Source organism: Eucyclogobius newberryi, unplaced genomic scaffold, assembly GCF_026437365.1.
Source record: "Eucyclogobius newberryi isolate DKJ021-1_F unplaced genomic scaffold, fEucNew1.0.hap1 SCAF_1, whole genome shotgun sequence".
NCBI lineage: Eukaryota > Metazoa > Chordata > Actinopteri > Gobiiformes > Gobiidae > Eucyclogobius > Eucyclogobius newberryi.
In genome coordinates, this window is record NW_027315723.1 from 9917072 (window position 1) to 9943952 (window position 26881).

The window sequence follows — 26881 nt, forward strand, 5'->3', positions numbered from 1 at the left end:
AAAAAGCACTAAAATAAACAAACATTATAATTGGACCAAAGTGCTCTATTTTTTTAAATAATAATATAAAATGACCAAAAGTGTAATCATTAGTGGGGTTGGTACAAAATGTTTTATTCAGTAACAGTTCTGTAAACATCTGAGGTAAATTGACCTTTACATCAACATGTTCTTCCACAGACACAAGGCACTTCTGTTCAGAGACATTGTACAATGGGAGTCAAAGCATTCTTCTTGTGAACACATTGGGGTATGTCTCAGCTGTTGTTGGGAGAACCATGAAACTTCCACATCCATGGTGAAAAAGTCGGGCCCAAAAATCTAAAAATCCATATTAAGGACAGAAAAAACAGTCACTTTTAGAGTCAATATCCAGTTCAAGTCCAGTATTGGTAGCACTTCTCCCATAAATAAACACATATGTTAATATGCATCCTCCCAGGACACCCTTTGTTATTTTCTCTTCTATTGATAGCATAATTTAAGGGGTCTAAATATCTACCTGTGCAAATCTTAATCTACATATCAAATGTACTATGAACAGAGCATAACAACAAAGGTTATGAAAAACATTTCCGCAATATGAATGAATATGCCTCATTTTACAATCAGTGACAAAAGTCAACAGTGTCTCCTAGGTATAAATCTTTGTGCGCCCTCTGAAAGTATTGACAGGCTGTTTGCATAGTTGTTGGTATCAAAATGAGTGCTATAGTGTGTACCTCAGAAAGTGCTCTTTGTTTCTTCAATCTCATTGGCATTTGTTTGCAAAGTATCTTTGGTTGAATCAATGACATCTTTCAGTCTGTAAACATCTGTAGTATGGTTAACCCAAAAGGAAATATGTTTTTTTAGGTTTAAAAATCATGATGAATGGTTAACTGGTTAGCACAGCAAATGATCAATGTAAGATCTTTGGTAGAAATTTGGTACTAGGTACCATCCCAGTCCCATGTACAGTTACTGAGTAATTTACATAGGCTACTTAACATTTAAATACTACATACAAGCTGATGTGATATGTTGTGCTCTTATCAAGCCGATAAAAGCAACTAACTAGATCTTGTGTAAAAAGTATTTATTCAATTTAAAAAAATATTGTCTTCTGAAATGTAAAACTTTTTAAGTAATCTTCAACCAATATCAAAAGATTGAATACTATTTATTTCAAGTAGCATTAAAAAACTAATTTAAGCCTAGCAAAAAACATAAAGATGTACAAAACTAATTTCACCCCAAAGCACTCGCCCTTGTTATCTCTGTTCCTGTTCAACACTTGGCCATTTTAAATAAGAGCTACAGGGAATTTGTGGTGAGGCAAAGCCTCAAAAGCCTTTTCCTAAACCTTTGGCAGGAATAAAAGGGGAAATAAAACAATACTGCGTAAGACCTAAAATACTTATTCACATTATGCTGTGCTGTGGTATTCCCAAATGAAATCTAAAATCTACAGCTAGTCTAAAAATAACTTGGTAATGCACAGAACAGCGAGGGTTAACTTGACAGTCCAGTAACACACTGCAAACACAAGCTCCAGAAGAGATCTGATATAATGCTCTGTCCAAGCTGCAATGTAATTGTCTTTAATTTAAATAAAGTGACGTGTGGTGCCTTTGTCAGAATAAGCTCCAAATCTTTGCAAGTGGATCAAAAACAACTTTCAAAACAGAAGGTGCCATGTACACATCCTCTGTAGCCTATAACTGCTACTTTATTTACATATTTATAGACTTTATATAGTTGCCCCTGATGAACTAAAGAGTATTTTCTAAAAAACACTAAAAACAGTCCATGTGCACACAGCCTGTGGAGCCTGTAGACCAGGCCTCAGGGTGGGACTGCTTCAGACTACCCTCCTATCTACTTTTACAAGTGAACTACTGCTGCATCCCCCTCGTCATTGAAACTACAGGCTGAAATAAAGACATAGAGACACATACGGAGACACACCTCACAGAAAAAGAAAAAGAAAAAAGTGCAAGCCTATCACCGACTGTCCTCCAGCAAAAAACAAAACAAAAAACAAACAAGGCAAAATTAAGTAATATATTTTCTCTGTTTTAAGCTCCTGCACACATTACTTAGTCCAGCCATCACCACCACCACCACCACCACCACCACCATCAAAACTGCTACAGTTTCCTTACTCATATCCCTATTGTGTGGGTAAGAGTGTTTTAGAAGACAGTCATACTAGTAGAAGCTGTTGGAAATTTAGTTTGTACAAACAGAAAGCCAATGAGAATATTAATGGTGTTGCATTTGAAATGTAAAATTGTTAAAGGTGCACTGTGTAAGATCTATGCATTTCCCACATTAAGTTTAGGCTGGCCACTTGTGCATTACAGTAAACTTACATGCTTCTGTCTGATTATTATTTCAACTGTGAGTTGTGCCATGGGAAGCCATCACCAGATGAACGGCAAACAATGTGTTTGATCACTTTCATTCGCCCCAGGAAGCGGACTTTACATTCAAGTGTGGCCACCTTACAATAGCTAATGTAGCTAAACTATGCAGTAAACCAACTGTCAATCAGCTGGAGTAACTTAAACATGGCCAGACTCAATGACATTTATTAATAATTATGAGCCAAGACTAAAACGAATAGGCACCGTATCAAGTGTTTTTTTTTTTTGAATAAGAGTCCATTGTTTTCGCAGTGACCAATATGCTGTGTCTTACCAGCAGTCATGGTGTAGCTTGGTAAGATTATGTGCCATAGAAAAAAATAATACATTCAGTTTAGCTCATCAAGCTTCTTAAAATCTGACACACTGCACCTTTAAGTGAAATAGCTGAATCTGTGGCCTGTAAAACTAGAATGGTGTGATGTATTGTGTGTGTGGTTAGCTACACTGCCAGGTCATCTGGGCGAGCACGGATACTGGGCTTGCTGGCTCGATTGGACTTCTGGATGTCTGTCAGGAGGGCAGCCGGAGGCGGATGCATCTCTGCTCTGGTGACTATGGTGAAGTCGTCGTGTGGGGGGCTGCTCGGCGCTGAGGCCCCTGGGCTCTCCTCACTCTCTGCTTCCTCTTTGGGTGCGATGAGGTTGAGGGGCGTGTCACGGGGCAGTGTGGGGAAAGAGGACAGCAGCTCTTCGTCTGGGTGTGGAGGTGTCATCTCCTGCTGAAGGGAAGAGGAGGCTGAGCTGGGAGGAGATGGGGCAGGAGGGCGGTCAGAGCTGGGGGAGTTTTTACCATCTGAAGACTGGAGCTCCAGTGCCATGTTGCTCCAGTTCTGCTCCATTGCAGCTATCTGACTGTGGCTCCTGATGCTGACTTTCTCATAAAGGGGACTGGACATGGCTTCTAGCATCATGTCGTCCCCTTCTGCCTTCAGCGGGACAGGAGCCACTGTTGTATTCGGGTTCAAGGGGATCACTGTAGGCACTTCACAGGGACTGTATGTGCCTCCCTCAGCCGGGGCTCCATTCACCTCACTCAAACTGGTGTATGTTGGCAAACAGTCCAGCATAGGAGGAGAACTCTGCTCTGCCATGGTGACTGCATCTCTACGGCCGTCTGAACCCAGAAACAGTGACTCAGAGTTGGGTGAGAAGTCATTGCTGACCCCCTGTTTGACCTTCTTCCATCCCAGATGGTAGATCTCCAGCAGGTTGAGGACCAGGGATACACAGGCGACCACTAACATGAAGATAATGAATATTGTCTTTTCTGTTGGCCTGAGAGAGAAAGACAACAGAATTATGATCGGGGATCGAATAGCATTAAAAGAGATTATATAACTTCACTTTTTGTAGAACCAAATATAAATGTGACATAACATGTCATTGCAGAACGGAAATAATGCATCAGTTAAACAGCAACAATATATTTTGTTCCATCCCTATCAAATAACTAAACATATAAATGAAAAAAAATGCATTCTGACCTGGAGATGAAGCAGTCCACCGTGTTGGGACAAGGCCAACGACGGCACTTGTACAGTGGTTTTAGGTGGAAGCCATAGAGGAAGTACTGTCCCAGAATGAAGCCCACCTCAAACAGAGTCTTGAAGATGATGTTGAAGATGTAGGTCCTGAGGAGGGCTCCTCGGATGCGAATCTTTCCATGCTCATCTCTGATCGGAGGCTTTTCTTTTTTGCCCCCTCCATCTCCCACGCCATTGTGATAAAGGGGGTCCTGATCCTCCAAGTGTCGGCCTGACTTTCTGAGCTCCTCCTCCCTCTCTCTCCTTTTCTCCTCCATACGCACAATGTGCAGCACATGGCCCAGGTAAATGAGTGTGGGCGTGGACACAAAGATGATCTGCAGCACCCAGAAGCGGATGTGGGAGATGGGGAAGGCCTCGTCATAACAGACGTTCTCACAGCCAGGCTGCTGCGTGTTACAGGTAAAGTCCGACTGCTCATCCCCCCACACCTCCTCCGCTGCTGCCCCCAGCACCAGGATGCGGAAGATGAAGAGGACCGTCAACCAAACCTGGACAGAGAGCAAAGGAACTATTATCATCTATATAAAATATGCACAATTATCCCACTGAAGTGGGATACGTTTTGAACTGTGATGTTACGTGATTGTACTATGTTTGATGTCTTGAAGATTTTACTGCACTGACATAGAATCTGTTTTACTTGTCTTCTATTTTATTATTCCATTGTATTTCACATTTGTGTCAGACTCACCTTTCCAATTACAGTGGAGTGTTCTTGAGCATTCTCCAGCAGCCGCCCCAGAAAGCTCCAGTCACCCATGCTTTACTTTTCTAACCTGCACAGACAGCCAACCTGTGATTTTCAAGGAGAAGCAATAAAGTGATATGTAGAGGGACTATGTTTTTTGTGTTGAAGTATTATCATTAACCTTTATTTAGGCGCAAGCTCTCATTTATAAGAGCACCCTGATAACACAATATTAAAAAGACATACACGATTAAACAAAACATGTACACGTTTATTGTCCTTTGCAAATCTATGCAAACTTACTAAATATATGTTGTTTTGTCAGTGATAAATCCATCGACCATAAATCAGGAACAGAACTGTACCTGTAACGAGACAAAAGATGCTCCTGTAAGTTTACATGATAAGGCCAGTTTCAGATTTGCAGGTTATTCCACACCATAATATTTGACATAAATGATTTCAGCCACACAAATGATCACTGTACACATTTGCTTCCAGACATACATGCAGTTGTGTGTAGTGGCATTTGTGTGGCTGCGGCAGGCCTGGCTGGACACTGAGACAAAGGCGACCATCTGTGGGAAGTGAAAGAGTGGATAACAGGTTGTCCCTGTTGAATGCTGCACTCATCACATCCCCGGAATGCTGAGGAGGGCAAATGTTTGCCCGGGATTGACTGATACATCCACACATACTCTCGCCCAAAGCTACACTACAATATTCCATTAAACAGACCAGACCAGGCCATAAAAAGGCTGCTTGTTGTTAGAGAGTACCTAAAAGTCATAAAGAAAACAATATATGAAGCACAACTATGACCCTGGGATATCATAATTAAACAATTATTTATTCAACACGTTTGTATCTATAGATTTAAAAGTCAAGTAGTTAAATGAAAAATAGCCTATTGCGTGTGAGATGTACAAAAAGGAACATCTGTGAGCAAAAGTCATCCCAACAGTCCCCAAAGTAGAGGCCTTTTCTACTTGAGTTATGTGTACATGTACATGATGTGTTGACGTGATGAAATACCATCTGTCAAACACAGACAATACAGAAGCTGCTAGATGGACATTGTTCAGGCTGCCGTGCGCTTTTGATGGATCACAGGTCATTGTGCTAAAACAGCCACAACAGTTAACTCTTGGCCCGCCACTTACTCCCAAAAACATTTAGGCCTACCATATAAGCATGCTATATATAACAACATATGCTAATTAAAACTAACATAATGGATAAACAAACACAATAATCCCAATAAAAAAGAGAAATGTTGTACCATAACAAGAGCAACAGGTGTGAATCTCCTGGAACAAATATATACAGGTGGAGATCACATGTAATGTGAAAGTAGTTAGAGTCTACATAAAAATGATCTTCACATGCAGCACATTAATTAATGCATTCGGCTTAAATGCAGTGAAACTGTTTCAAGTTTTTAATATGGAGGGGAAAAAAAAAAAAAAGAAAACCTGGATTTCATAGCAAACTATCCCCTGCTAAATAATTTAACCCGTATAAACACAATGTAACTAATGGTAAAATGAGCAAATCACTGGTTTTAATCTTTAAGTGCTCCAGTTGTGGGAATTGTAAAGTTTGTGTCATTCTGAGCGTGTGCGCGTAAAAGAGTAGAATGAAATGCGCGAAGAGCTTCTAATCCCACAGGTGGAAGATGATAATCCCTCCTCATCCCTCCCACTTGAACCCACAACATCAGTCAGCATCACCTCTTACCCTCTCCTCTGAACACGTCTCCCTCCCCGCAGCGTCTTCTGCTCTCCTCCAAACCTCGTGGCCTCCGGGATGGCCGGCCAGCAACAGGTGCGTTTGGATGGAGGCGGGCGGGAGAGAGACTGAGAAAGTAGTCACACAGAGATAGAGGAACAGACCAAGCCTGCTCTGTCCTGCTAAAGGGGTGCGAGTGGATTCCGTCCCGCGAAGGCGAAGCGCAGCGGCTGCGTCCCCCGTGGCCAAGGCCAACCGCCACTGTCACACACTAGTCCCGTGCGTGGGGCGCGCGAGGGGTGCCCGGGGGGAGGGGGCGCAAGAGGGCGTTCATGAGTAGGGGCACGAGACGGACCAGACTGTGTGGATCATAAAAGAATACTTTGACAAGTTGGAATGAGATCAGTCCAATAAGAAAACGCACATAAAAAGGCCTAGGTAGCGTTTTCAGGGCCAGCCAGTAAGTCTAGAAGACTTCGTTCTTTAATAAACGGATTTGGATTCACTTGACATAGTTGATGGGACTAGATTCAAATGCGGTATCTTAGTTTTTGACAATAAATAACAAACATACAATAAACATACTCAAAATGACCCTGAGCAGACCTGTAATCTACAAGTGTATGGCTGCATTAATGCATGTAATATTGCATCAGGGTAAATGAGGGCTTTGCTATGTGATGCAACTGTTGTGCACCCACAAACTGCAACTGAAAGTGATAGGCCTATGAGATCAATAGTGAAAAGGTTTATGAAAAAAAAGATAACAAACTTTGTTCTTGGGTTGAGATGGACGGTTAGACTAAACAAAATAAGATGTCATAACTTATCCGAACACGTTATAGATTTCACCAAGTAACATTTTTAAAGTAGTAACCTTATGAACCTCATGTATCCACCAGGAGAGGGCGACAAATACGCACCAATGTGAGAATAAATCACAGAAACTTTAAAGAAGGCTATATTATTTACTTAAAATCAACATTCACATCAATATGGAACATGTAATCTAAAATGGTGCCATTTCATTAGACTTTTCTAAGTGTTCTTCATGTTAATTTGAAAAATGGCTTGCTTTATTCTGTGTATTCTCATTGCTGGATCTCTGCAGAATCCCCCTAGAAATATAAAAAAAATATATACATTGACATGATCCGTATCTTAGGAATGAAACTTATTTCTACTTCTACCTTGTGATGGCCTTGGCAATCAAATAGGTCAGTTCGGCCATGTTGAGAACCATACATACAGAAGATGCCGTGGCCATGAAGAGGGTGAAGATGGTCTTTTCCGTGGGACGAGAGACAAAGCAGTCCACCAAGTTGGGACAGGGCCATTGGTCACAGCGAACCAAGCGGGGCATCCGAAATCCGTCATACAACACATAGAGAGCATACCTGCATAGAGGAGAGTGTAAGACTGAAAAGTGTGACAGGAGAGTCTAACACCATGTGGTCTGTCATATGTGGTGGAATTTATGATGTATTAATCATATTAGGCCTATTACAGAATAGAGTGGAAAAACTCACATAAAGCCTCCTTCAAACAGCAGTCTGCACACAATACTAAATGCATACGTCCACCAAAGGGCGCCAACAATTGGACGTTTTCTCTTTTTTAAGCTATCCATCTCTTCTTCTTGGTTTAATTGATTTTTGCTGGACAGAAAGCCACCTCTTCTGGAAGCCTAAAACATGAAGAGACTGTCAAATGTATATTTGTAAATGGGAATGACTGTAAGCTCACCTGTAACAGCCTCCTCTTATCTGTGCGGTTCCTATAGGCCACATGCGCTGCAATAAGAAGAGTGGGAGTGGATACAAACAGGAGCTGCAGGCACCACAGACGGATGTGTGAAACTGGAAAGAACTGATCATAACAGACGTTCTCACAGCCAGGCTAGAAAGGAAAAAGACGGTCCAAAGATTCAAATAAGGCCAAAAACAATAGACAGGCTACTTGCTATTAGTAAGACATGTGTTATAGTGAAGGCAACGTCACCACTGAAATGAAAAGGTTGATAAGGTGAAGATGAAAAGTGTCTTAAAAACACTGCACTTTGTTAAAGAATCAGCTGCATTATTAGTGAAACATGGATGAAAAACAAGGCATGACTCCTGATATGTTTTTAGGCCGTGGACCGCGGCATTTCCCTTATAGCCCGTTATAGCCTCATGGCTAACCCTAACCCTAACCCTAACCCTAACCTTAACCTTAACCTTAACCTTAACCTTAACCTTAACCTTAACCCTAACCTTAACCTTAACCTTAACCTTAACCCTAACCCTAACCCTAACCTTAACCCTAACCCTAACCCTAACCTTAACCCTAACCCAAACCCTAACCTTAACCTTAACCCTAACCTTAACCTTAACCTTAACCCTAACCTTAACCCGGCGCGATCTAAAACGGCGCTAAACCGCGGTCAAATAGCGGCGCAGTTTCAGGAGCCGCGGCGCGCGGCCGGCACAAAAATAACATGGCTTTTTCGGCCGCGCGCCGCGGCACTGCAGACACTCCCATGTTTTTAATACATCAGATGTAATATTTGATTTAGCATAATGTTTAAAATTTCTTTCAGGGGGTGACAGGTCATCTGCATGTTTCCATGGAAATAGAAAGTTAAAATCATACTTGAATATTTGTCATAGAGCTAAGTTTCATTCCATACTGTGGAACATTAAAGCCAAATCAGTAAAATGTCCATGGAAAGAAGCAGGAAGACCCTCCTCCAGGCCAAGCAAGAGTCATGTCTGTGGGGATGCAAGCCCTCTATTTGTTAGGATGACACATAAAAATGAAAAGTAATTCCTTTTTATATCTTAAAAGGTTGATGTGATTTTCTGTTGACATATGTGCCAAAGTTTTATTAAGAATTGTTGTTTCACTTGGGTGAATCTATGCAAAATGTCTCCTTTGACAATAGATAAGGCTTTTATCTACAATAAAATTATGCACAAGAGTGTTTTTGGACTGTTTTCATGGTATTGACGGATGCGTATTATTAGCTGATAACTACTAGTAAAGTCAGTAAATATATGTCTGATGTCTTTACCTGAAGTGTATTGCAGGTGAAGTCTGTCTGCTCATCTCCCCACACACTTTCGGCCGCTACCACAAGAACCATAACTCTAAAAATGAAGAGAACCGAGAGCCAGATTTTACCCAGGCTGGTGGAGTGGCGGTTGGCTCCCACTAATTGAACATGCAGGGCAGGCCAGGACATCCTACAAGTGCAAACAAGAGGTTAACACACACAAAATAACAAGAGAAAAGTGCAGAAAAGTGCAGATACATAGCTCCGATGTTGTTGGGTTGCATTCATTCAGTACAATGTAAATGGATGGAGACAATGCATGAAGCAAAACAGCAAAAGGAAGAACAAGAATGGAAAGAGGAGGAGGAGAGAAGGCATTCATGTGAACTGGTGAACCTTCTGCCCACCAAGGACTGCTCTGGACAAAGCCACGCCACTAAAATTACACCACAGTATTCCAATACTCTGCACATCTTGTGCAAAAGATATAAATACAAAAATAAAGATCTCATTTTAATATGTACTAGAGTATGGAAACCATTGCCAACAAAGTAATAACATAGTAGCATGTAAATAAAATAGTCAGTATAATCCCCCCAAAATTATACATTTAAGTAACATATTGACCAAAGATTACCTTTGGGTTCTTTGCAGGGAATGAAACTGCTGTTTGTCAAAAATAAATGGCAAATGCCTCACTACAACAGCACCCTCTGTGTCCCTAGTATAATAGCTCAGGTGTAGCAAAACATTGCTTCTGTACCTGGAGACTTCCTGTGTCCTTCAATAGCAAATACTTTGTTAGAGGATCATATCGCTCACGTTTTTAGATTGAGGATGATTTCTGACTGATGTTAGACTGACTACCGTATCTTTACATCACATTATACTAATGCAATTAACATTTGTACATAGATTGTCCTCTTTAACTGCTCTTACTGTGAAGGGTTGTCTTATTTCTTTCTATCTCATTGCAGGTGAACTTTTCAGACACAAATGGCTTGGCAGGAGTGGCCAGCAGGACAGTGGAGCTCTTTATTCTACTAAGGACCATTTATGTGGAAGAGTGGGAGCAGAATAAACTATTCCAAGGCGAGATGAATATTGTCTTTAAGTAGCCGTAGTAAATCGTAGGTGTGAGTGATTCTGACACAGTCATTTGTAAAATCACAGCGGAACCTTTTCCTGATACAAATCAATGATTGATATCAATGTCAAGGCTTAGTCAAAGGCCTTCTGTTCTGCTATAAGCCAGTCAAGAGGTGGGTGGGAATTCAAATCTTAAAGTGCCTACTTGAGAAAAAACAATAATGAAGTCACTCAATTAATTTAAACACTTTTTTTCAAATCTGAATTACCGTAATTCCAAGAACCACCTGACAAATGTACCTCAGGGGTCCCCTGGGACTCCAATGGGGAAACACTACATTAATTAACACATGGCCTACACCATTTCTGTTCAATGTGACATGAGACTATATAATTAGAGACAAAATTATATATGATAATAAATAAATAAATAAATAATATCATAATTAACTTTTTTAAAATTACTATACACTCATACGGAACTGGATTCGTGCTACTTTACAGACCTATTGCACTTACATCAATAGTTGGTAAGGTCATGGAGAGGATGATAGCAGACAGAATAACATACCACATTGAGTGTGAGGGGCTTTTTTCACCATTTCAGAGTGGGTTTAGGAAAGGCAGGGGAACGATGGATCCAGCAGTGTGTCTAGAGACGGAAATTAGAAAAGCTCAGGCGAATAAGGAGGTAGTACTGGCAGTTTTCTTCAATATAGAGAAGGCGTATGATATGGTCTGGAAGGAAGGTCTTTCGATTAAGTTATTTAAGATGGGAGTTAGAGGTAGGGCTTTTAACTGGATTAAACATTTTTTATTTGAGAGAGTTATCCAAGTCCAGATGGGAACTGCGTTGTCAGATAAATATAGGTTGAGAATGATACTACACAAGGCAGCGTTATTAGTCCACTTCTGTTTTTAATTATGGTAAATTATGTTTTTAGTGCCAGATATTATGCAATCGTTATTCGCTGATGATGGAGCCTTGTGGAAAAGAGGAAAGAACCTATGGCTTGTGCAAAATAAAATCCAGAGGGCAATAAAAACTGTTGAGAACTAGTTGTACACTTGGGGATTTAAGTTCTCTGTGGAGAAAACAAAGTCAGTGTTTTTTAGTAGGAGAAAGAGGGAGGAGATTGATTTAAAAATGTATGGGGAAAATATAGAGCGGGCAAGTAGTTTTAGATTTTTGGGACTTGTTTTCGACTCAAAGCTTTTATGGAATGAGCACATAAGGAAAGTGGAAGAGAAATGCAAAAAAGTGATCAATATAATGAGGTGTTTGTCAGGGGGGCGGAGCTAGCTGCTCTTAAAAACATATATATTGCATTGATGAGATCGGTGATGGACTACGGGTGCCTGATGTATAGGGAAGCAAGTAAAACATTAATTAGGAGGTTGGAAGTTCTGCAAAATTAAGCCCTAAGATTATGCTGTGGAGCTCTAAAAACGTCCCCTGTTACAGCAGTTCAGGTTGAGATGGGAGGGTTGCCCTTAGACCTGAGACATAAACAAATCACAATGCAATACTGGACAAATTTACAGGGACATGGGGAGGAGCGACATCCAGCCGTCAAAAATCTCTTGCCATGTTGGGAAAGCGGAAAGGCAAAAACATCTTGCTTTGCTTGGACAGCAAATAAAATTGCAACTGAGATGGAAATCCAGGGGAGAAATTACAGTCCTGCCGTGTCCGGCCCAGTCACACCTTTTTGGCTATTGCCTGCAGTTGAAGTTGATTTATATGTTCACGAGATGGAAGGTAGAAGGGGGAGGAATATTTTGGAGGCTGTGAATGAGAGAATTCATAATATCTACTCAAGTTGCATTATCATATATACAGATGGGTCCAAAGAACCGGAATCAGGGAAAACAGGTTATGCATATGTTATACCGGAGTTAAATATTTAAAAAAAAACAGAGAACATCCGACTACCTTGCTGTTTACACAGTTGAGATGATTGCAATTATGAAGGCGTAACAGTGGGTAGAAGAAAATAGAGTTGAAGAGGCACTTATATGTTCCGATTCATTTGCCTCATTGACTTCTATTCACGCTTTCTCATCACAGATACTCTTTGAAATGTATCAGTTTTTGTTTCGACTTAATTGCCACCAAATTCAGATCAAATTTATGTGGATCCCAGCTCATAAGCAGATACCGGGAAACGAAATAGCTGACTGTCTTGCTAAGCAGGTGCTAAAGGAGGAGATCATGTTTGAAGTAGCCCTTAGTAAGACAGAGGTGAAATCTCTAATCATAAGTCAAATTGTAACAGAGTGGCAGCGGCGCTGGGATGAAGGGCAGAAGGGGAGGCACATGTGTCAGGTACAAAAGAAGGTAGGGAAGGTACAAACTCTGGGGCTGAGCAGAAGAGAGCAGGTGGCAATTACAAGATTAAGATTGGGACACACTGGGTTAAATAAAACGTTAATGTTACTGGGGAAACACCCTTCAGGATTATGTGAATGTGGAGTTGAAATTGAGTCAGTAGAGCAAGTCCTATTACGATGCAGTAGGTTTGAGGCAAAGAGGGAGGTTTTTAAGCAGGATTTGATCAGGAACAGAGAAGAAGTGTTTAGTTTTGAAAAAAAAATTAAAACCACGGAATGCAATGACTTAGTAAAATTCTTAAGGGAAACAAAGCTGATAAATAGAATTTGAGGTGTAGATACATAAGTGCAGATACTCTGACCCACACTCCAGCCCAGTAGGTGGCGGGAATGCACCTAACGTTGGTTGCCAGCCGTGAAAAACCCAAGAAGAAGAAGAAGAAGAAGAAGATTCGTGCTACTTCCGGTTTGTTTTCTGCACGCTCCAGCTAGACATTCTCAATCGTCTCGACCAATTTTCGGGACAAAAGTTGGTTTTATTATTCCAAACAAAAAGCATGGCTCTCGAATCGCGTATCACACAGGAAGAAATCAAGAAGGAACCGGAAAAACCCATTGATCGTGAGAAGGTATCGTATAGTAGTCACGGGTGTTAGTTCTCAGCTTGCACAATGCTAATGCTAGCTAACTGCCGTGCACAAAACACAATATATTGGTGAATAATTTAACTACTTACTTTAATTGGACTGCAAATAGCGATTACTGAGTTTACTAGTCAGCGGTTTTTATTAGTCGACCTTCGTTCAAGCGATTACATGTAAGCGTATACAAATAAAAAATTATACTTTTTTTTTTAATGCCCCCGTCTTTAAATTACAAAAGGTATTTTGGCTTTGATTAGACTCTGTACATCATGGTTCTTTTTATTTTTCGTTCCCAGTAGTTATTACCACAGAAGTAACTATTCTTCCTGGGGTCTAGTCAAGTTAAAGATTACATTATCAGAATCAGATCATACGTTATCAAATAATCATTTCTTATAGTCTACTTGTCACGATTATTTTACTTCTGCTGCGCATAGTGCTGCTATAATACACGAAATTATATACTTATTTATTTAATACACAAAATACATTTCGTAGAAAGTATGCAATTTTGTTTACCCGGTTGTATTCTTGAGTGTCGATACTAATTCATTGTATTTTGATCATAGACTTGCCCTCTTCTACTTCGAGTATTTACCACCAACAATGGCAGACACCACAGAGCAGACGAGTTTGCTAGAGGAAATGTGCCGTCCAGTGAACTGCAGATCTACACATGGTGAGCTGTGTATAGAATTATTATGCTAAGATATTTAAATGTCTGCATCAAACCCTAGCCTAATTTATTGGCTGTGTATTTTTCATTTCAGGATGGATGCTACTTTGAAGGAACTGACCAGCCTGGTGAAAGAAGTTTATCCAGAAGCTAGGAAAAAGGGAACACACTTCAGCTTTGCAATAGTGTACCCTGAGCCTCGGACCAAAGCATACAGGTAAAATGCTTCTTTGCTATAACATTTTGTTTAATCAGATCTTCAAAAATCTAACAACTTATTCTCCTCCTCACAGGTTAAAAGACATAGGCAGCACAATTTCTGGCAGAAAAGGTGCAGATGATTCCATGACATTGCAGTCGCAGAGGTTTCAGATTGGAGACTATCTGGATATAGCAATCACGCCTCCCAACAGGGCCCCGCCGCTTAATCCACGCATGAGACCCTTCTAAACACAAGTTTCAAATGTTCATCACAGGCCTAGATTTATGGAAGACATCCAGATTTCTGTTCACTTTTAAAAAAAAAAATTCTCCTAATTTTATATTGTACAACGTGACGCGTAATAAAAGTTTTTTCTCTCTTTCTAAAAGCGGTGCTGTTTTTATTTGCTACATACATTATTAGGTCCCTGCGGCGAGTTGGCCCCTGTCCAGGATGTACAACGCCCAAGGCCCGAAGTCACTGGGATAGGCTCCAGTCACCCGTGACACCGAAAGGGAACAAGCGGTAGAAAATGGATGGATGGACATACATTATTAGTCTTGCTTTAATGCATTATTTATTTTATTACTAAAAATGGCCACAAATTTAACAGAATGTGAATTGGTCTTTGTTGTAAACTTGCCTATTAGAGACAATGGTTAGTAGGGCTTTTGGTGTCAGAAAATCTCAAACTAAAACACTCAAAAACACAAACTAAAAGTCACCAATTTCCTGAGTTCATTCAACATAAACTCTCAGATGCCTAATTTAAATTTTATGTATCTATATGTAAATATCTCAAAAGGAAGGAAAAAAGCTTGTTCGCGTCCTTAATTCATTGCATTTATTTCCCGGTAGGGGGCAGTAAAGCATCTCTACAGCATAAGTCCCAGAACAAGAACTTCACAATGTTGCGCATGCGTACTACTGCAAACAATACGGCTAGCAGAAAAAGGCTTCGGGATTAGCCACGAGTTTGACTTTCTATCAACGCCATCAAAGAAATTATGTTTCGTAGAAAATTGACAGCATTAGATTATCACAACCCCAGTGAATTCGACTGTAAAGGTACGGAAAACGGCACACTTATTGTCTGGACATATGGAACTACTGTCCATACCGGGCTGCACGTCACTGCATATATCATAAAGTAATGATATTATTATTTGAAAGGCCTACATTAGTTTAGTGTCTTGTAAAGGTGAGCGAATTGGACTGTCTGTAATTAGAAATTGAACTGTTTTATCCAAGACCAAGCCAACTTATTTTATAATCTAAAAACCTAGGTTTCAGAATTGATTACAATACCTTGGTTGCCATTTATTTGAAGTTCTAGTATATGTGTATCTATATTTAATACGCATTCATGCAAAAAATAGAATAATTGGGATTTATAATACTATATGGTTTGGTTGTCATTGTCAAGTATGTATGTATCATGTATCATGTGTATTTTAAGTCTCTGTTTGTTTTTTTCAATCTATCTTGCGTACAGACGAAACACAGTATAGGAATTGCATTGTTTGGCTTGAGGACCAAAAGATCCGGCACTATAAGATCGAAGAGAGGGGAAACCTGAGGAACATCCCCAGCTCAGAATGGCCTAACGCTTTCCAGAAGGTTATAACTCTATTTTGTCTCACTATAATCACTATAATCTGTTTCTCACAGCCTTTGTATAATTTTGACTAATTTAATTAAAGGTTTTTCTAACCTGACGTTTGCCTCTGTGTGCAGTACTTGCAGGATTTGAACTGTCCATTTGAAGTGAAGGAGCGACAGGAGGCAATGGACTGGTTACTGGGACTGGCTGTGAGATATGAATATGGAGACAATGGTGAGAAGAAGTCATAGCAATACTTAAACATTCATGCTAAGAAAAACGGTCACATCTTGCCTGAAATGAGTGAGAGAAGTTAAAAGTGCACTTTTCTGGTGGAGGCTCCTCTGCTTGTGTGTATTGAGATGTTACTGCTCTTACTGGAATGTGCCACCGTATGTATGTAGTAAGAAATAAGTGTTTTTATTGCAATACTGTGGAACACTTCAAGCAAAGCAACAATGTCTCCATGGAAAGTGGCAGATTTTTGAAATACAGGTGCTCAGTAGATGTAGATAATAGAATATTGAGGGCATATTTTGTTCACATGGCTGGTCTTCCTCTGTGCTGTGGTTACACACTGGATTTAAGCCTACGATTGTAAGTTCCTGACCTTACATCTGTGTTTCTCTTCAGCGGAAAAGTACAAGAACGTGCCACCGCTGGGGTCCGACAGCAACAGCGACAAACCTGCCGACCCCTTGCTTAACCTCGACAGTGAGTTGGAACACAGCTGCTTGTAGGCTTGGTTTCCCCTCAATTTACATTTTTTCTGCCCTGCATTCTGTGGTATATCAGGTAACTCTCAGGACTTCAAAGCAGGAGTGACTGCGCTCGCAAACATTCTCAAGATTCAGCGACATGATGACTATTTGGTTATGCTCAAGGTATGTGATCGCTAGAGAACCCAGCCATTTTGCTGGTACGTGAAACATATTTAGCACATGCTTTTTTTGTGTGGCAGGCAATACGCATTTTGATTCAAGATAGGCTTTCTCCAGAAGCTATAGCCAAAGCAAGCCAGAATAAAGAGGTATATATTGACTGAAATTCCCTTTATCAAAGCATTGCATAATTTTAAAGGGGCATTTCTTTCTTTCTAGGGTATTCCTGTAGCGTTGGACAAACATGAATTAGGTTTTGATACGGGAGGTGAGTGTATGCTGATTTTTACTGATTTGCTTGTATTTTCTATGTTGAAATTTAGTATAGTTATAATTGGAATTTTTTTTTAACCAAACATACATTGCAAAATTAAATAATTTTGTTACTTTACTTTATTTACTCAAGATGCAACTCTAAACGAAGCGGCACAGATCCTGCGTCTGCTGCACATCGAGGAGCTGAGAGAGCTGCAGACCAAGATCAACGAAGCCATCGTCGCCGTCCAGGCCATTATCGCTGACCCCAAGACCGACCACCGGCTGGGCAAAGTGGGCAGATGAGAACAAGCGGCCCAAGCAGGTGTTTGATGTGGCAAAAGGACTCAAAATTAAGCTTGATTGCTTGAAGCTTCCGTTTTTGTTCCCACCAAATTGTTTTGTAAAGGGACTATTTCAGTTTACTGCAAAATATCAGTGTTGAAGGGATGGCTGCTCATGGTAGTTGTAAATGGTCAATGTCTTAGTTTCTCCATCAACTATTCTAAAATCTATTTTTTATTTGCAACAGCCTTTTTCAAGTTGCCGTGGCAAAGTTCCCCTTATACATTTCTACACCTTACTATTAAATTACTATTAAAATGATTTAAAATCATCTTGGCTAGTACTGTCTTCCTATCCCACTTGAAACCTATTTTTCTTGCTGCATTTGAGCACTACCTTTATTTAGAGAGGCCTATTAAAATTAATTTACATTTCATTTGGTTTGAATTGTTAAAAATGAGGAAATGGGAGGACATTGACATTAAAAAACTATGAGATGCCATATATAGGAAGTATGTTGACATTTCCATGTAAATAAAAAGTACCATGCCTTGAGCGTCTTGTTTTAATGATTGTTTGAAGTTGGTCTTAGTGGCCACTGGCCAATTAAGAAGCAGCTGATGGTGGGAGGCCACCATCACCGTATGGTACACTGGAGCCACAGCCAGGAACTGAGCGTCCATCAGTGCGTGCCGTGTGCTCTGGTCCTGGTCCGTCTCAAGACCCCCAAAAGTAGAGCAATGAGCAGAGGAGTTTGTGCTGAGCAGGGAAATGGACCTTGCTGTGGCTCAAAACATTGAGCCAAAATCATACTGTGATGTTATAGGGAACAGAACTCCAACAAACACACATTTGGCCTGTTATACAATACAACAGGGTGTTGTATTGTATAACAGGCCCGAAGTCACTGGGATAGGCTCCAGTCACCCGCGACCCCGAAAGGGAACAAGCGGTAGAAAATGGATGAAAAATAATATAGTAGCTCTAATATTGTTTATATTAATGAAAACTCTGTGTAAAATAGCCTATTGGTATAAAAATGATAATAGGCCTACTACTATTTATGCTAATTTGGCATACAATAAATCACGCCTTTCTTTGCACCCCCACCTCAAACTCAGAGCTTCATCCATGAAGAAGCGAAAAAAAAGATGTTATTGCTTTTTAAAAGAGCACTGTTTATTATTTCCTCTGCCCTTTGACTCCATGGAGATGATGCTGCATTGTCTAGACATCTATTTTACATTTGTTTAATTGCAGGTGCTTCTATTGCTTAATAATACCATGAAAAACATGTATTCTTACCGTGGGCTGCTTGACACCATGGAGATAGATAATGTTCAAAGCTCTTCTGTGTCCAAACTTCACTGGCAAAGCCATAACATCTTGAACAAGGAGGTAGAAGACCCTCTACCAGAAAAGTCCTTCCCTGACCAGCCAGTCCCTCCTACATTCTAGGATTCTCAATTTCCAAAGGGAGTGATTAACAGGTGGATTAACCATTTAGACAAACGCATAGTCCGTTTGTGTCTAAACAAACACGGTGGCTTAGAAAATGTTGCCGACTTCTGCTGAGTCAACAAGCGACGCACTAACCTCTGTAAATCTGAGGTAAATAAAGTTATATATTTTGTTCTGAATATCCGCATTTAAGATACACGTGACACAAAATAGAGGCTGTGGTTGGACCGGTTCATGCTTGGAGTTTTTTTGACGCCCCCCAATGGTCTGATCCCAGACCCTTCAGCATTTGAACAGAATTTAGGAGGGACTGGCTGGTCAGGCAAGAAAAGCCCCATAGTGAACCTTTAATGTAATCAAATAGTGTTGGGAAAAGTCAAGATGTTGTTAATGACTTTTCTGTTTCGTCTGGTGACAGCCATTGGCGTAGTTGACGGTTGAAGAAAGGGAGCACACATGAAGATTTGAGTTTCTACAAAGGGCAATAGTTTAATTAACTTTCTTTAACGTTTAGCAAAAAATAAGACAGCACTTGCGTAGAAGTTAAAATAACCAAGAAGTCAGTTAAAACATGAGGATGAATCATAAAACTGAGTGGAAAGAAATAAGAATTAAGATGTATTAAACTGCAACTTGAAATACCAAATCTAATTTTATTGTTATAAATATTATGTCTTATAAAAACATTAGATCTGGACAAGAGCAGAAAATATTTGGTATTTAATTTGTCAAACAACATTTCAAAATGTGTGAAATTATACAAAAGCAGTGCAGAAAAATTACACAAGGCAACATTGTTTAAACCTTAAAAATCAATTAATAACTATTATTTTGGGACTGTGTTCTGACAATAGAACTGCATAGTAGGTCATACTTTAACAACTAATTCAATTTGTAATTCTGTGGTATACTGCATTATCACTGGTGCACGTTTACCGGTATCTTACTTTTTGTAATAGACACTAAAACATTTTCTGTAATTGGTATAAAAACTAAAACAACTTAAGTACAAAAAATACAGTAGAAAGAAGGTAAAAATTGAGGTATAAAACAAATTTACAAAACATATTGGGCGATATAGCTTCAAGACGAGAAAAGGAGTGAGTGGATTCAGATTCAGAGGGTTTTGTAAAACGACTGTGACGACAAGTGGGCATCGGAAGCCTCCTCGCTCCCTACAAAGTGTCCTTCTGAGCTGTAACTCGGAGGCCGATCTGCACTTCCACCTGGAGACGCCATCCAACTATAGCACCAGTAGAGCAACTGCTAAGCCAGCGTTAGTGGATCCCTGCCAAAATATAAATGTAACAATTAAGATAAGATATTCCTTTATTGTCCACACATGGGAAAATGTCATCATATATTATGGTATCATTTCCACAATCGTAAAAGGATTTGCAAACCTTAGAAGTATTAGTTAAAGATGCACTATGTCTTGTATGTATGTGTATGTGAGGATGTTTATGTGTGTATGTATCTTTCTGGTGAAGGGTTTGCCTCCTGCTTGTCTTCAGAAAGATTATAGTGCTTTATCTCCATGGAGACAAGCAGGTGGTGACTCTGTTTAGAGACTTTATTATTTAGCAATAAAACACTTGAATAAATGCATGTTCCATAATACTGTGAAACATTCCAGGGAAAGCAGTCATCTCCATGGAAACAGGTAGGTGGCAGATCTCACCATAAAAGGTACAAAGTGCACATGGGTTGTAGTATTAGTTAGTAATATAAGCCCCTAACACGTTGGACATTTCTTTATTTATTCCATTTGTCCACATCTTATAATAGAGAACTCTCAGGCTGCTTGATATGCTACATAAAATAGGAGCTGTAACCCTCTTATTTCTAGTCAAATCAATAATTCTGGGAAGCATCAGGGTCAGTTTGTACAAAAAATTACCCTCAAATAAAATGAAAAATGAATTAGACTTTATATGGATTCCACCTGGACATTTTTTTGCTTTATTATAAGTCCCTAAAACAATTTTTTGTGAATTTACCTTCAGCTTTAAAAATATAATGGCCAAGACCCAACAAAAGCTCCAACTAGTATCAATCAGCCAATCAGATAGTAGTAGTAACACTAGAAGTGATTGTACACGAACAGTAGTTACACTAGTTTCATATTGTGATAATCAATTTTAACACAATTGTAGTTTATTAGTTTTCAGTACGTTTTTCATCTCTTGTAATTAGAAAGCAGACAAATAGACCCTTTTCCGTTCACCATTGTCATACAATTTAACCCTAGATTTGTCCAAGTTGAATCTCACTAAAAAGTATAAGCACTAATAGCCTTTAAACCAATACAAGCCCTTGTGTTTTAGACCTGTCATCTAGACCAGAATTAGACCACAGAATGACAATTTTGAAGTCCACAGCTGCTATTTAGTTCTTCCAGGTAAAAAACACTGACTGAATTTGTGTATATAGCTTTTATAGTATCTTGTATCTTTTCTAAAATATGTACGTACACGAAATACATTGGAAGTCCTTCTGTGTTCTGTCATGATCGGGCAAGACTTTACAAACATGTGTGTGAGGCCACTTGACAATGACACTAAGCCAAGGTGCTAGTTTGGGGATTATCCTGTGTTTAGAATGGCACTTTGTAGTTTAAAGGAGCAAAGACGAAGGGGATCTGTGGACTTCAACACATCACACAGAAAGTACGAGTGTGCAGATGTGTCATTATGTGTAGTACTTATTCACAAGAAGATAGTGGTGTAATTATTGTACTTGTGTCAATAAGCGGCAGGATGAGAAGTGGCTAAAGCTGGATACTACAGAGGATCCCAGCTGTTACGAGAGGTGATGAAACACACTACTCAAGCGTCCTCAAATAACACTACTCAAATACATTATTGCCATATCACAACATTATTGCCATATCACAAGAAGCTGCAACTGAAATACAGTATTGCAAATTCCTGTTATAGACAACATTTTGGGGACTATTCATAATTTTGAAACACATGGACAGGCAATACTGAATAGTTTTGTGTTTTTCCATGGATGGAAGTTTCCAATACCAGTTATGAGCAACCCACATAGAAGTATTTTAAGCCTCTTACTGTGGCCTCAGATTAGGCGATTTACACGTTTCCATATTATTTCTGAGTTAATATAGGTCTCTTAGTTAGTACACCACCAACTCAGTTTAATACACTTTGTAGTAACAGTTTGACCTTGGGGATTTGAATGTGTCTGCAGGTGCAATGTTCACACAGACCAACAGAGGGCAGTAAACCTTATGTAAAAGTTAATAACTAGAGGCCACTGTATTTATATTGTTTTGTCTGTTTGTTTTTTACTATGGACCCCGATAAATATGAAAAAATATATCTTCCTAGAAAGTCAGCTTGGGAAGGACCGACGCGATGAACACCCATGTCTCAGCCTAATCCTGATCTTAAACTTCATCTTTTGAAATGACCAAACACAGAGTTCCGGAGCATACTATCTACCTCCAATCGTATGTTAAAGGACCATTACCTGATAAACACTGGGTTGAGGCTATGGCAATTCCATACAGATGAGAACGCTGCTCTGGTAGATATTCATCTGTGAGCTTATTGGTCTCTTTGTTCACTGCAATCACTCCATCCCTGTGAAAGATCAAATCAATAAATACCAAATAATAATAATAATAATAATTAAAGCCGCAAGCGGCATCCAACGGCCCTCGCGGGCCGCCGGCCTTCCGACTCTGCGCTTTCGACTTGATAAAGATGGCGCCCTTATTGTGTGTTGAATTAAAAAAGAACTTGACAGACGGCGAGACATTGGACATGGCCAATCCAGTGCAAATCAACACAAGTGTCAGTCAAATGTGCTGCTCCGCCGAACAGAGACCGTAGCACTTAGAATATAAATATGAATAACTTTTGATGCCCCGCTTGTGTAGATGATTTTCCCCAAATATGAGCTTGATCGGACAATTGCCCTAGGAGGAGTTCGTTAGAGTGTGAAGCGTAAAAATGTGGTCATTTTAGAGCTTTTGCGGTTTCCCCATAGGAATAACATGGGACGTTTCTGTCATCGCTACGGCTACGCTGTACAAAATATGACTTTGGCTCCCATACTTTTATTTTGGGGATGGCAAATGAGAATTGTGTGCAAAATGTTATGTCATTTGGAAAAACTCTATTGTTTATAGGCCACTCTGAAGGCCAAATAGTCCAAATTCTGGGTAAAGTTTGTGGCTCCGCCGCACAGAGACCGTAAATGTTATCCTTAAAATTTGAATAACTTTAGATGCCCCACTTGTCTAGAGGACGTACACCGATTTTGAGGTCGGTGGGCAAAACGCCCTAGGAGGAGTTTGTTAAAGTGTGAAACAGAAAAATGTGGATTTTCGAGAGATTTTGCGGTTTTCCCATAGGGATAACATGGGAGGTTTCTGTCATCGCTACGACTACGCCGTAAAAATTAAGGCATTTGTCTGATTGGCTTTTTTGATCGGTACGCCAAAATAGAATTTTGGCGTTAAAATAAATTTGGTAAAACTAATTTTTGACCTTCAATGTTAATGTAAAGGTCACTCTGTAGGGGGGCGCTATCGCGCCCATTTCAATTTTGTCATCATAAACTGGTCCAAACTAGAAAGTTTAACACCTGATTCAAATTTGGTCCTACTCAGACTTGTTTTGATCAAATGGGAGCAATTTTTAGATCTGCAATATCCCAAAATAAGTTGTACAACTTTGCGGCTGCGCCGCACACAGACCGTAAAAGGTATACCAAAAAATTGAATAACTTTAGATGCCCCACTTGTCCAGAGGACGTACACCGATTTTGAAGTCGGTGGGCAAAACGCCCTAGGAGGAGTTCGTCAAAGTTTGACGTGAACAAAATGGCTAACACAGCGTGTTTTAATTTTCAAAGAAGATGGCGGCCATAGGGTAAGTCTGGGGGCGTGGCCACTATAATATTTGTTTGTTGTCCTCACAAGAGGAATGCGTGTTCCAAATTTCGTAGCTCTACGACAAAGTTGACCTCGGGGCGTCTCCCATAGGCGGAATGTATTTTGACTTTAACAAAAAAAAAATGGCCCAGAAAAAACTACATTTTTCGCCAATTCTGAATTTTGGGTAAAATTTGGTGAGTTTTTGAGCATGTTCAGGGGGTCAAATTAGAGCTCAAAAAGCAGAAGAACAAGAAAAATAATAAAAAATATAGCCGCAAGCGGCAATGATCGGCCCTCGCCACGCCGCCGCCACGCCGCAAGAGGAGGGGGCGCTAACGCGCCCCAATTGTCCTTTTATTACATCTACTGCTGAATCTGTGACGCTGTCACATCTTCTCCCCTTTGTTTTACCATCAAAAAGCAATTTTATTTTGAATTCTTGGCAAAATGTGCGGCTTTGCCGCACAGACACCGTGACTCTTTGAATAAAAATGTGGATAACTTTTGATGGTCCACCCCTGAAGATGAGTCTCACCAAATTTCAGGTTAATAGGGCTGACGCCCTAAGAGGAGTTTGTGAAAGTCTAAAGTGTAAACATGTTCTGGCGATTTCCCCATTGGAATAACATGGAAGGTTTCGGTCATCGTTACGGCAAAGCCATAACAATTATGACATGGGTCTCATTGACTTTTTTGATGGGGATGCCAAAATTGAGTTGTGTGTCAAATTTCATATAATTTCGCAAAACTAAATATTTAACCTCCATATAAAATCTGTAGGGGGCGCTGTGGCTCCAAATTAATTTATTTCACTTCAAGTAGGTTTAGGGCAAAGAGTTTAACAACTGATTCTAATTTGACGCAATTCGGACTTTATCTGCGCAAACGGCAGAAATGTTAAATTTGGGAGATTTCTGAAATTCTTGCTACAGTTTGCGGCTTTGCCACACAGAGACCGTGAGAGGTATCAATGTAATTTGGATAACTTTTGATGTCCCACTCCTCAGTAGCATTTTCACCAAATTTCAGCTTTTTAGGGCCAACGCCCTGGGAGGAGTTCATAAAAGTACGACGTTTGGAAAAACTCCGAAGTCATGTTTAGCCATTTTTGAAGCAATATGGCCGACATTTGGTTGGGCAGACGGCATTGCCGTAATAATATTTTTTACTTCTCTTGTCACCATCTACCTCTGCACCAAATTTCATGATTCTACGATCAGATTTTTTTTGGTCATTTCCCATCTCTCAATGCATTTTTGGTACATTTGGGGGCGCTGACGCGCCAATTTTTTTTATTTTAGAAAAGGGAAATAGCCAGAATGTAGAGAGGCACGATTTTTAGAGGTGTGCAAATTTTTGTGACTTTTCGTCAATGTTCACTGGGTGAAAAATAGGGGGGTTGGTCCCGAGAAGAAAGAAAGAAGAAAGAATTAAAGCCGCAAGCGGCATCCAACGGCCCTCGCGGGCCGCCGGCCTTCCGACTCTGCTCTCTGCATTTTACAGAGATGGCGCTAACGCAATTGTCTAAGAACTAAGACAGCGACACATTGTACATGTACAATGCTGTGCTTAACCAGTGCAAATGAACACAAATGTCGGTCAAATGTGCAGCTCCAGCGCACAGAGACCGTGACACTTGGAATAAAAATATGGATAACTTTTGATGCTCCGCTTGTGTAGATTATTTTCCCAAAATATGAGCTTGATCGAGCTATTGCCCACAGAGGAGTTTGTTAAAGTGTGAAGCATAAATGTGAACATTTCAAGGATTTGGCGTTTTTCCCATTTGTGACATATATTTGCGGCTCTACCGCACAGAGACCCTAGTACTTAAAATCAAAATATGGATAACTTTTGATGCCCCGCTTGTGTAGATGATTCTCCCCAAATATCAACTTGATCGGGCTTTCGCCCTAGGAGGAGTTTCTTAAAGTGTGAAGTGTAAAAATGTGGTCATTTTAGAGATTTTGCGGTTTCCCCATAGGGATAACATGGGATGTTTCTGTCATCGCTACGGCTACGCTGTACAAAATATGACTTTGGCTCTCATACTTTTATTTTGGGGATGGCAATTGAGAATTTTGTGCAAAATGTCATGTCATTTGGAAAAACTCTATTGTTTATAGGCCACTCTGAAGGCAAAATAGTCAGAAATCAGGGAAAAGTTTGCGGCTCCGTCGCACAGAAACCGTAAAAGTTATCCTTAAAATTTGGATAACTTTAGATGCCCCACTTGTCTAGAGGACGTACACCGATTTTGAGGTTGGTGGGCAAAACGCCCTAGGAGGAGTTCGTTAAAGTGTGAAACAGAAAAATGTGGATATTCGAGAGATTTAGCAACTTTCCCATAGGGATAACATGGGAGGTTTCTGTCATCGCTACAACTACGCCGTAAAAATTAAGGCATAAGTTTGATTGGCCTTTTGCTCGGGACCCCAAAATAGAATTTGGGGCAAAGTTTAGAACATTTGTGTAAAACCAGTTTTTGTCCATCAATGTTCACTCAAAGGCAACTCTGTAGGGGGCGCTATCGCACCCATTTCAATTTTGTCATCCTAAACTGGTCCAAACTTGAAAGTTTAACAACTGATTCAAATTTGGTCCTAATCGGACTGGTTTTGATCAAATGGGAGCAATTTTTAGATCTGCAATATCTCAATATAAGTTGTCCAACTTTGCGGCTGCGCCGCACACAGACCGTAAAAGGTATCCCAAAGATTTGGATAACTTTAGATGCCCCACTTGTCCAGAGGACGTACGCCGATTTTGAAGTTGGTGGGCAAAACGCCCTAGGAGGAGTTCGTCAAAGTTTGACGTGAACAAAATGGCAAACTAAGCGTGTTTTCATTTTCAAAGGAAGATGGCGGGCATAGGGTAAGTCTGGGGGCGTGGCCACAATAATATTTTTTTTTTGGTCCTCACGAGAGGAATGCGTGTTCCGAATTTCGTAGCTCTACGACAAAGTTGACCTCGGGGCGTCTCCCATAGGCGCAATGTGTTTTGACTTTTGTCGGTGGCGCTGTCGCGCCATTTTTTGACGAAAAAAAAAATGGCCCAGAAAAAACTACATTTTTCGCTGATTCTGAATTTTGGGTAAAGTTTGGTGAGTTTTTGAGCATGTTCAGG

The 26881-nt window shown here is 40.1% G+C and overlaps 5 protein-coding genes across 6 annotated transcripts in view; 2 read left to right on the plus strand and 3 right to left on the minus strand.

Annotated features, from left to right (window-relative positions):
- Positions 1–81: 81 nt before the first annotated feature.
- On the minus strand, positions 82–6661 carry LOC140377094 (gap junction alpha-3 protein-like). Of its 2 annotated transcripts, none has more exons than XM_072462430.1 (5): positions 6389–6661; positions 4952–5013; positions 4652–4736; positions 3898–4448; positions 82–3688 (listed from the first exon to the last, which is right to left on the minus strand). In XM_072462430.1, exons 3-5 carry the CDS (start codon positions 4718–4720, stop codon positions 2854–2856), a joined length of 1455 nt encoding a protein of 484 aa, XP_072318531.1. In that variant the 5' UTR covers positions 4721–4736; positions 4952–5013; positions 6389–6661; the 3' UTR covers positions 82–2853. The 2 variants fall into 2 exon arrangements, with proteins under 2 accessions (XP_072318531.1, XP_072318609.1); XM_072462508.1 differs by having other exon boundaries at positions 6382–6661.
- A 748-nt stretch (positions 6662–7409) lies between these two features.
- LOC140364641 (gap junction beta-2 protein-like) lies at positions 7410–9683 on the minus strand. The gene is made up of 5 exons (XM_072450897.1): positions 9435–9683; positions 8126–8278; positions 7909–8066; positions 7570–7776; positions 7410–7497 (listed from the first exon to the last, which is right to left on the minus strand). Exons 1-5 carry the CDS (start codon positions 9603–9605, stop codon positions 7434–7436), a joined length of 753 nt encoding a protein of 250 aa, XP_072306998.1. The 5' UTR covers positions 9606–9683; the 3' UTR covers positions 7410–7433.
- A 3611-nt stretch (positions 9684–13294) lies between these two features.
- On the plus strand, positions 13295–14716 carry sap18 (Sin3A-associated protein). The gene is made up of 4 exons (XM_072450910.1): positions 13295–13468; positions 14053–14162; positions 14254–14376; positions 14453–14716. Exons 1-4 carry the CDS (start codon positions 13397–13399, stop codon positions 14607–14609), a joined length of 462 nt encoding a protein of 153 aa, XP_072307011.1. The 5' UTR covers positions 13295–13396; the 3' UTR covers positions 14610–14716.
- Positions 14717–15266: 550 nt separating this feature from the next.
- Positions 15267–17940, plus strand: rtraf (RNA transcription, translation and transport factor). Its single transcript, XM_072462724.1, has 8 exons — positions 15267–15429; positions 15857–15981; positions 16099–16198; positions 16598–16678; positions 16760–16848; positions 16926–16994; positions 17065–17113; positions 17252–17940. Exons 1-8 carry the CDS (start codon positions 15369–15371, stop codon positions 17404–17406), a joined length of 729 nt encoding a protein of 242 aa, XP_072318825.1. The 5' UTR covers positions 15267–15368; the 3' UTR covers positions 17407–17940.
- Positions 17941–19551: 1611 nt separating this feature from the next.
- nid2a (nidogen 2a (osteonidogen)) overlaps positions 19552–26881 on the minus strand; it is a 46578-nt gene continuing 39248 nt past the window's right edge. Inside the window, exons 43-45 of the mRNA XM_072463079.1 lie at positions 22342–22454; positions 19810–20134; positions 19552–19767 (exon numbers count right to left, since the gene is read on the minus strand). Of these exons, the coding sequence (XP_072319180.1) occupies positions 20124–20134; positions 22342–22454 (124 nt within the window). The 3' untranslated portion in view covers positions 19552–19767; positions 19810–20123. The remainder of the gene's footprint in view (positions 19768–19809; positions 20135–22341; positions 22455–26881) is intronic.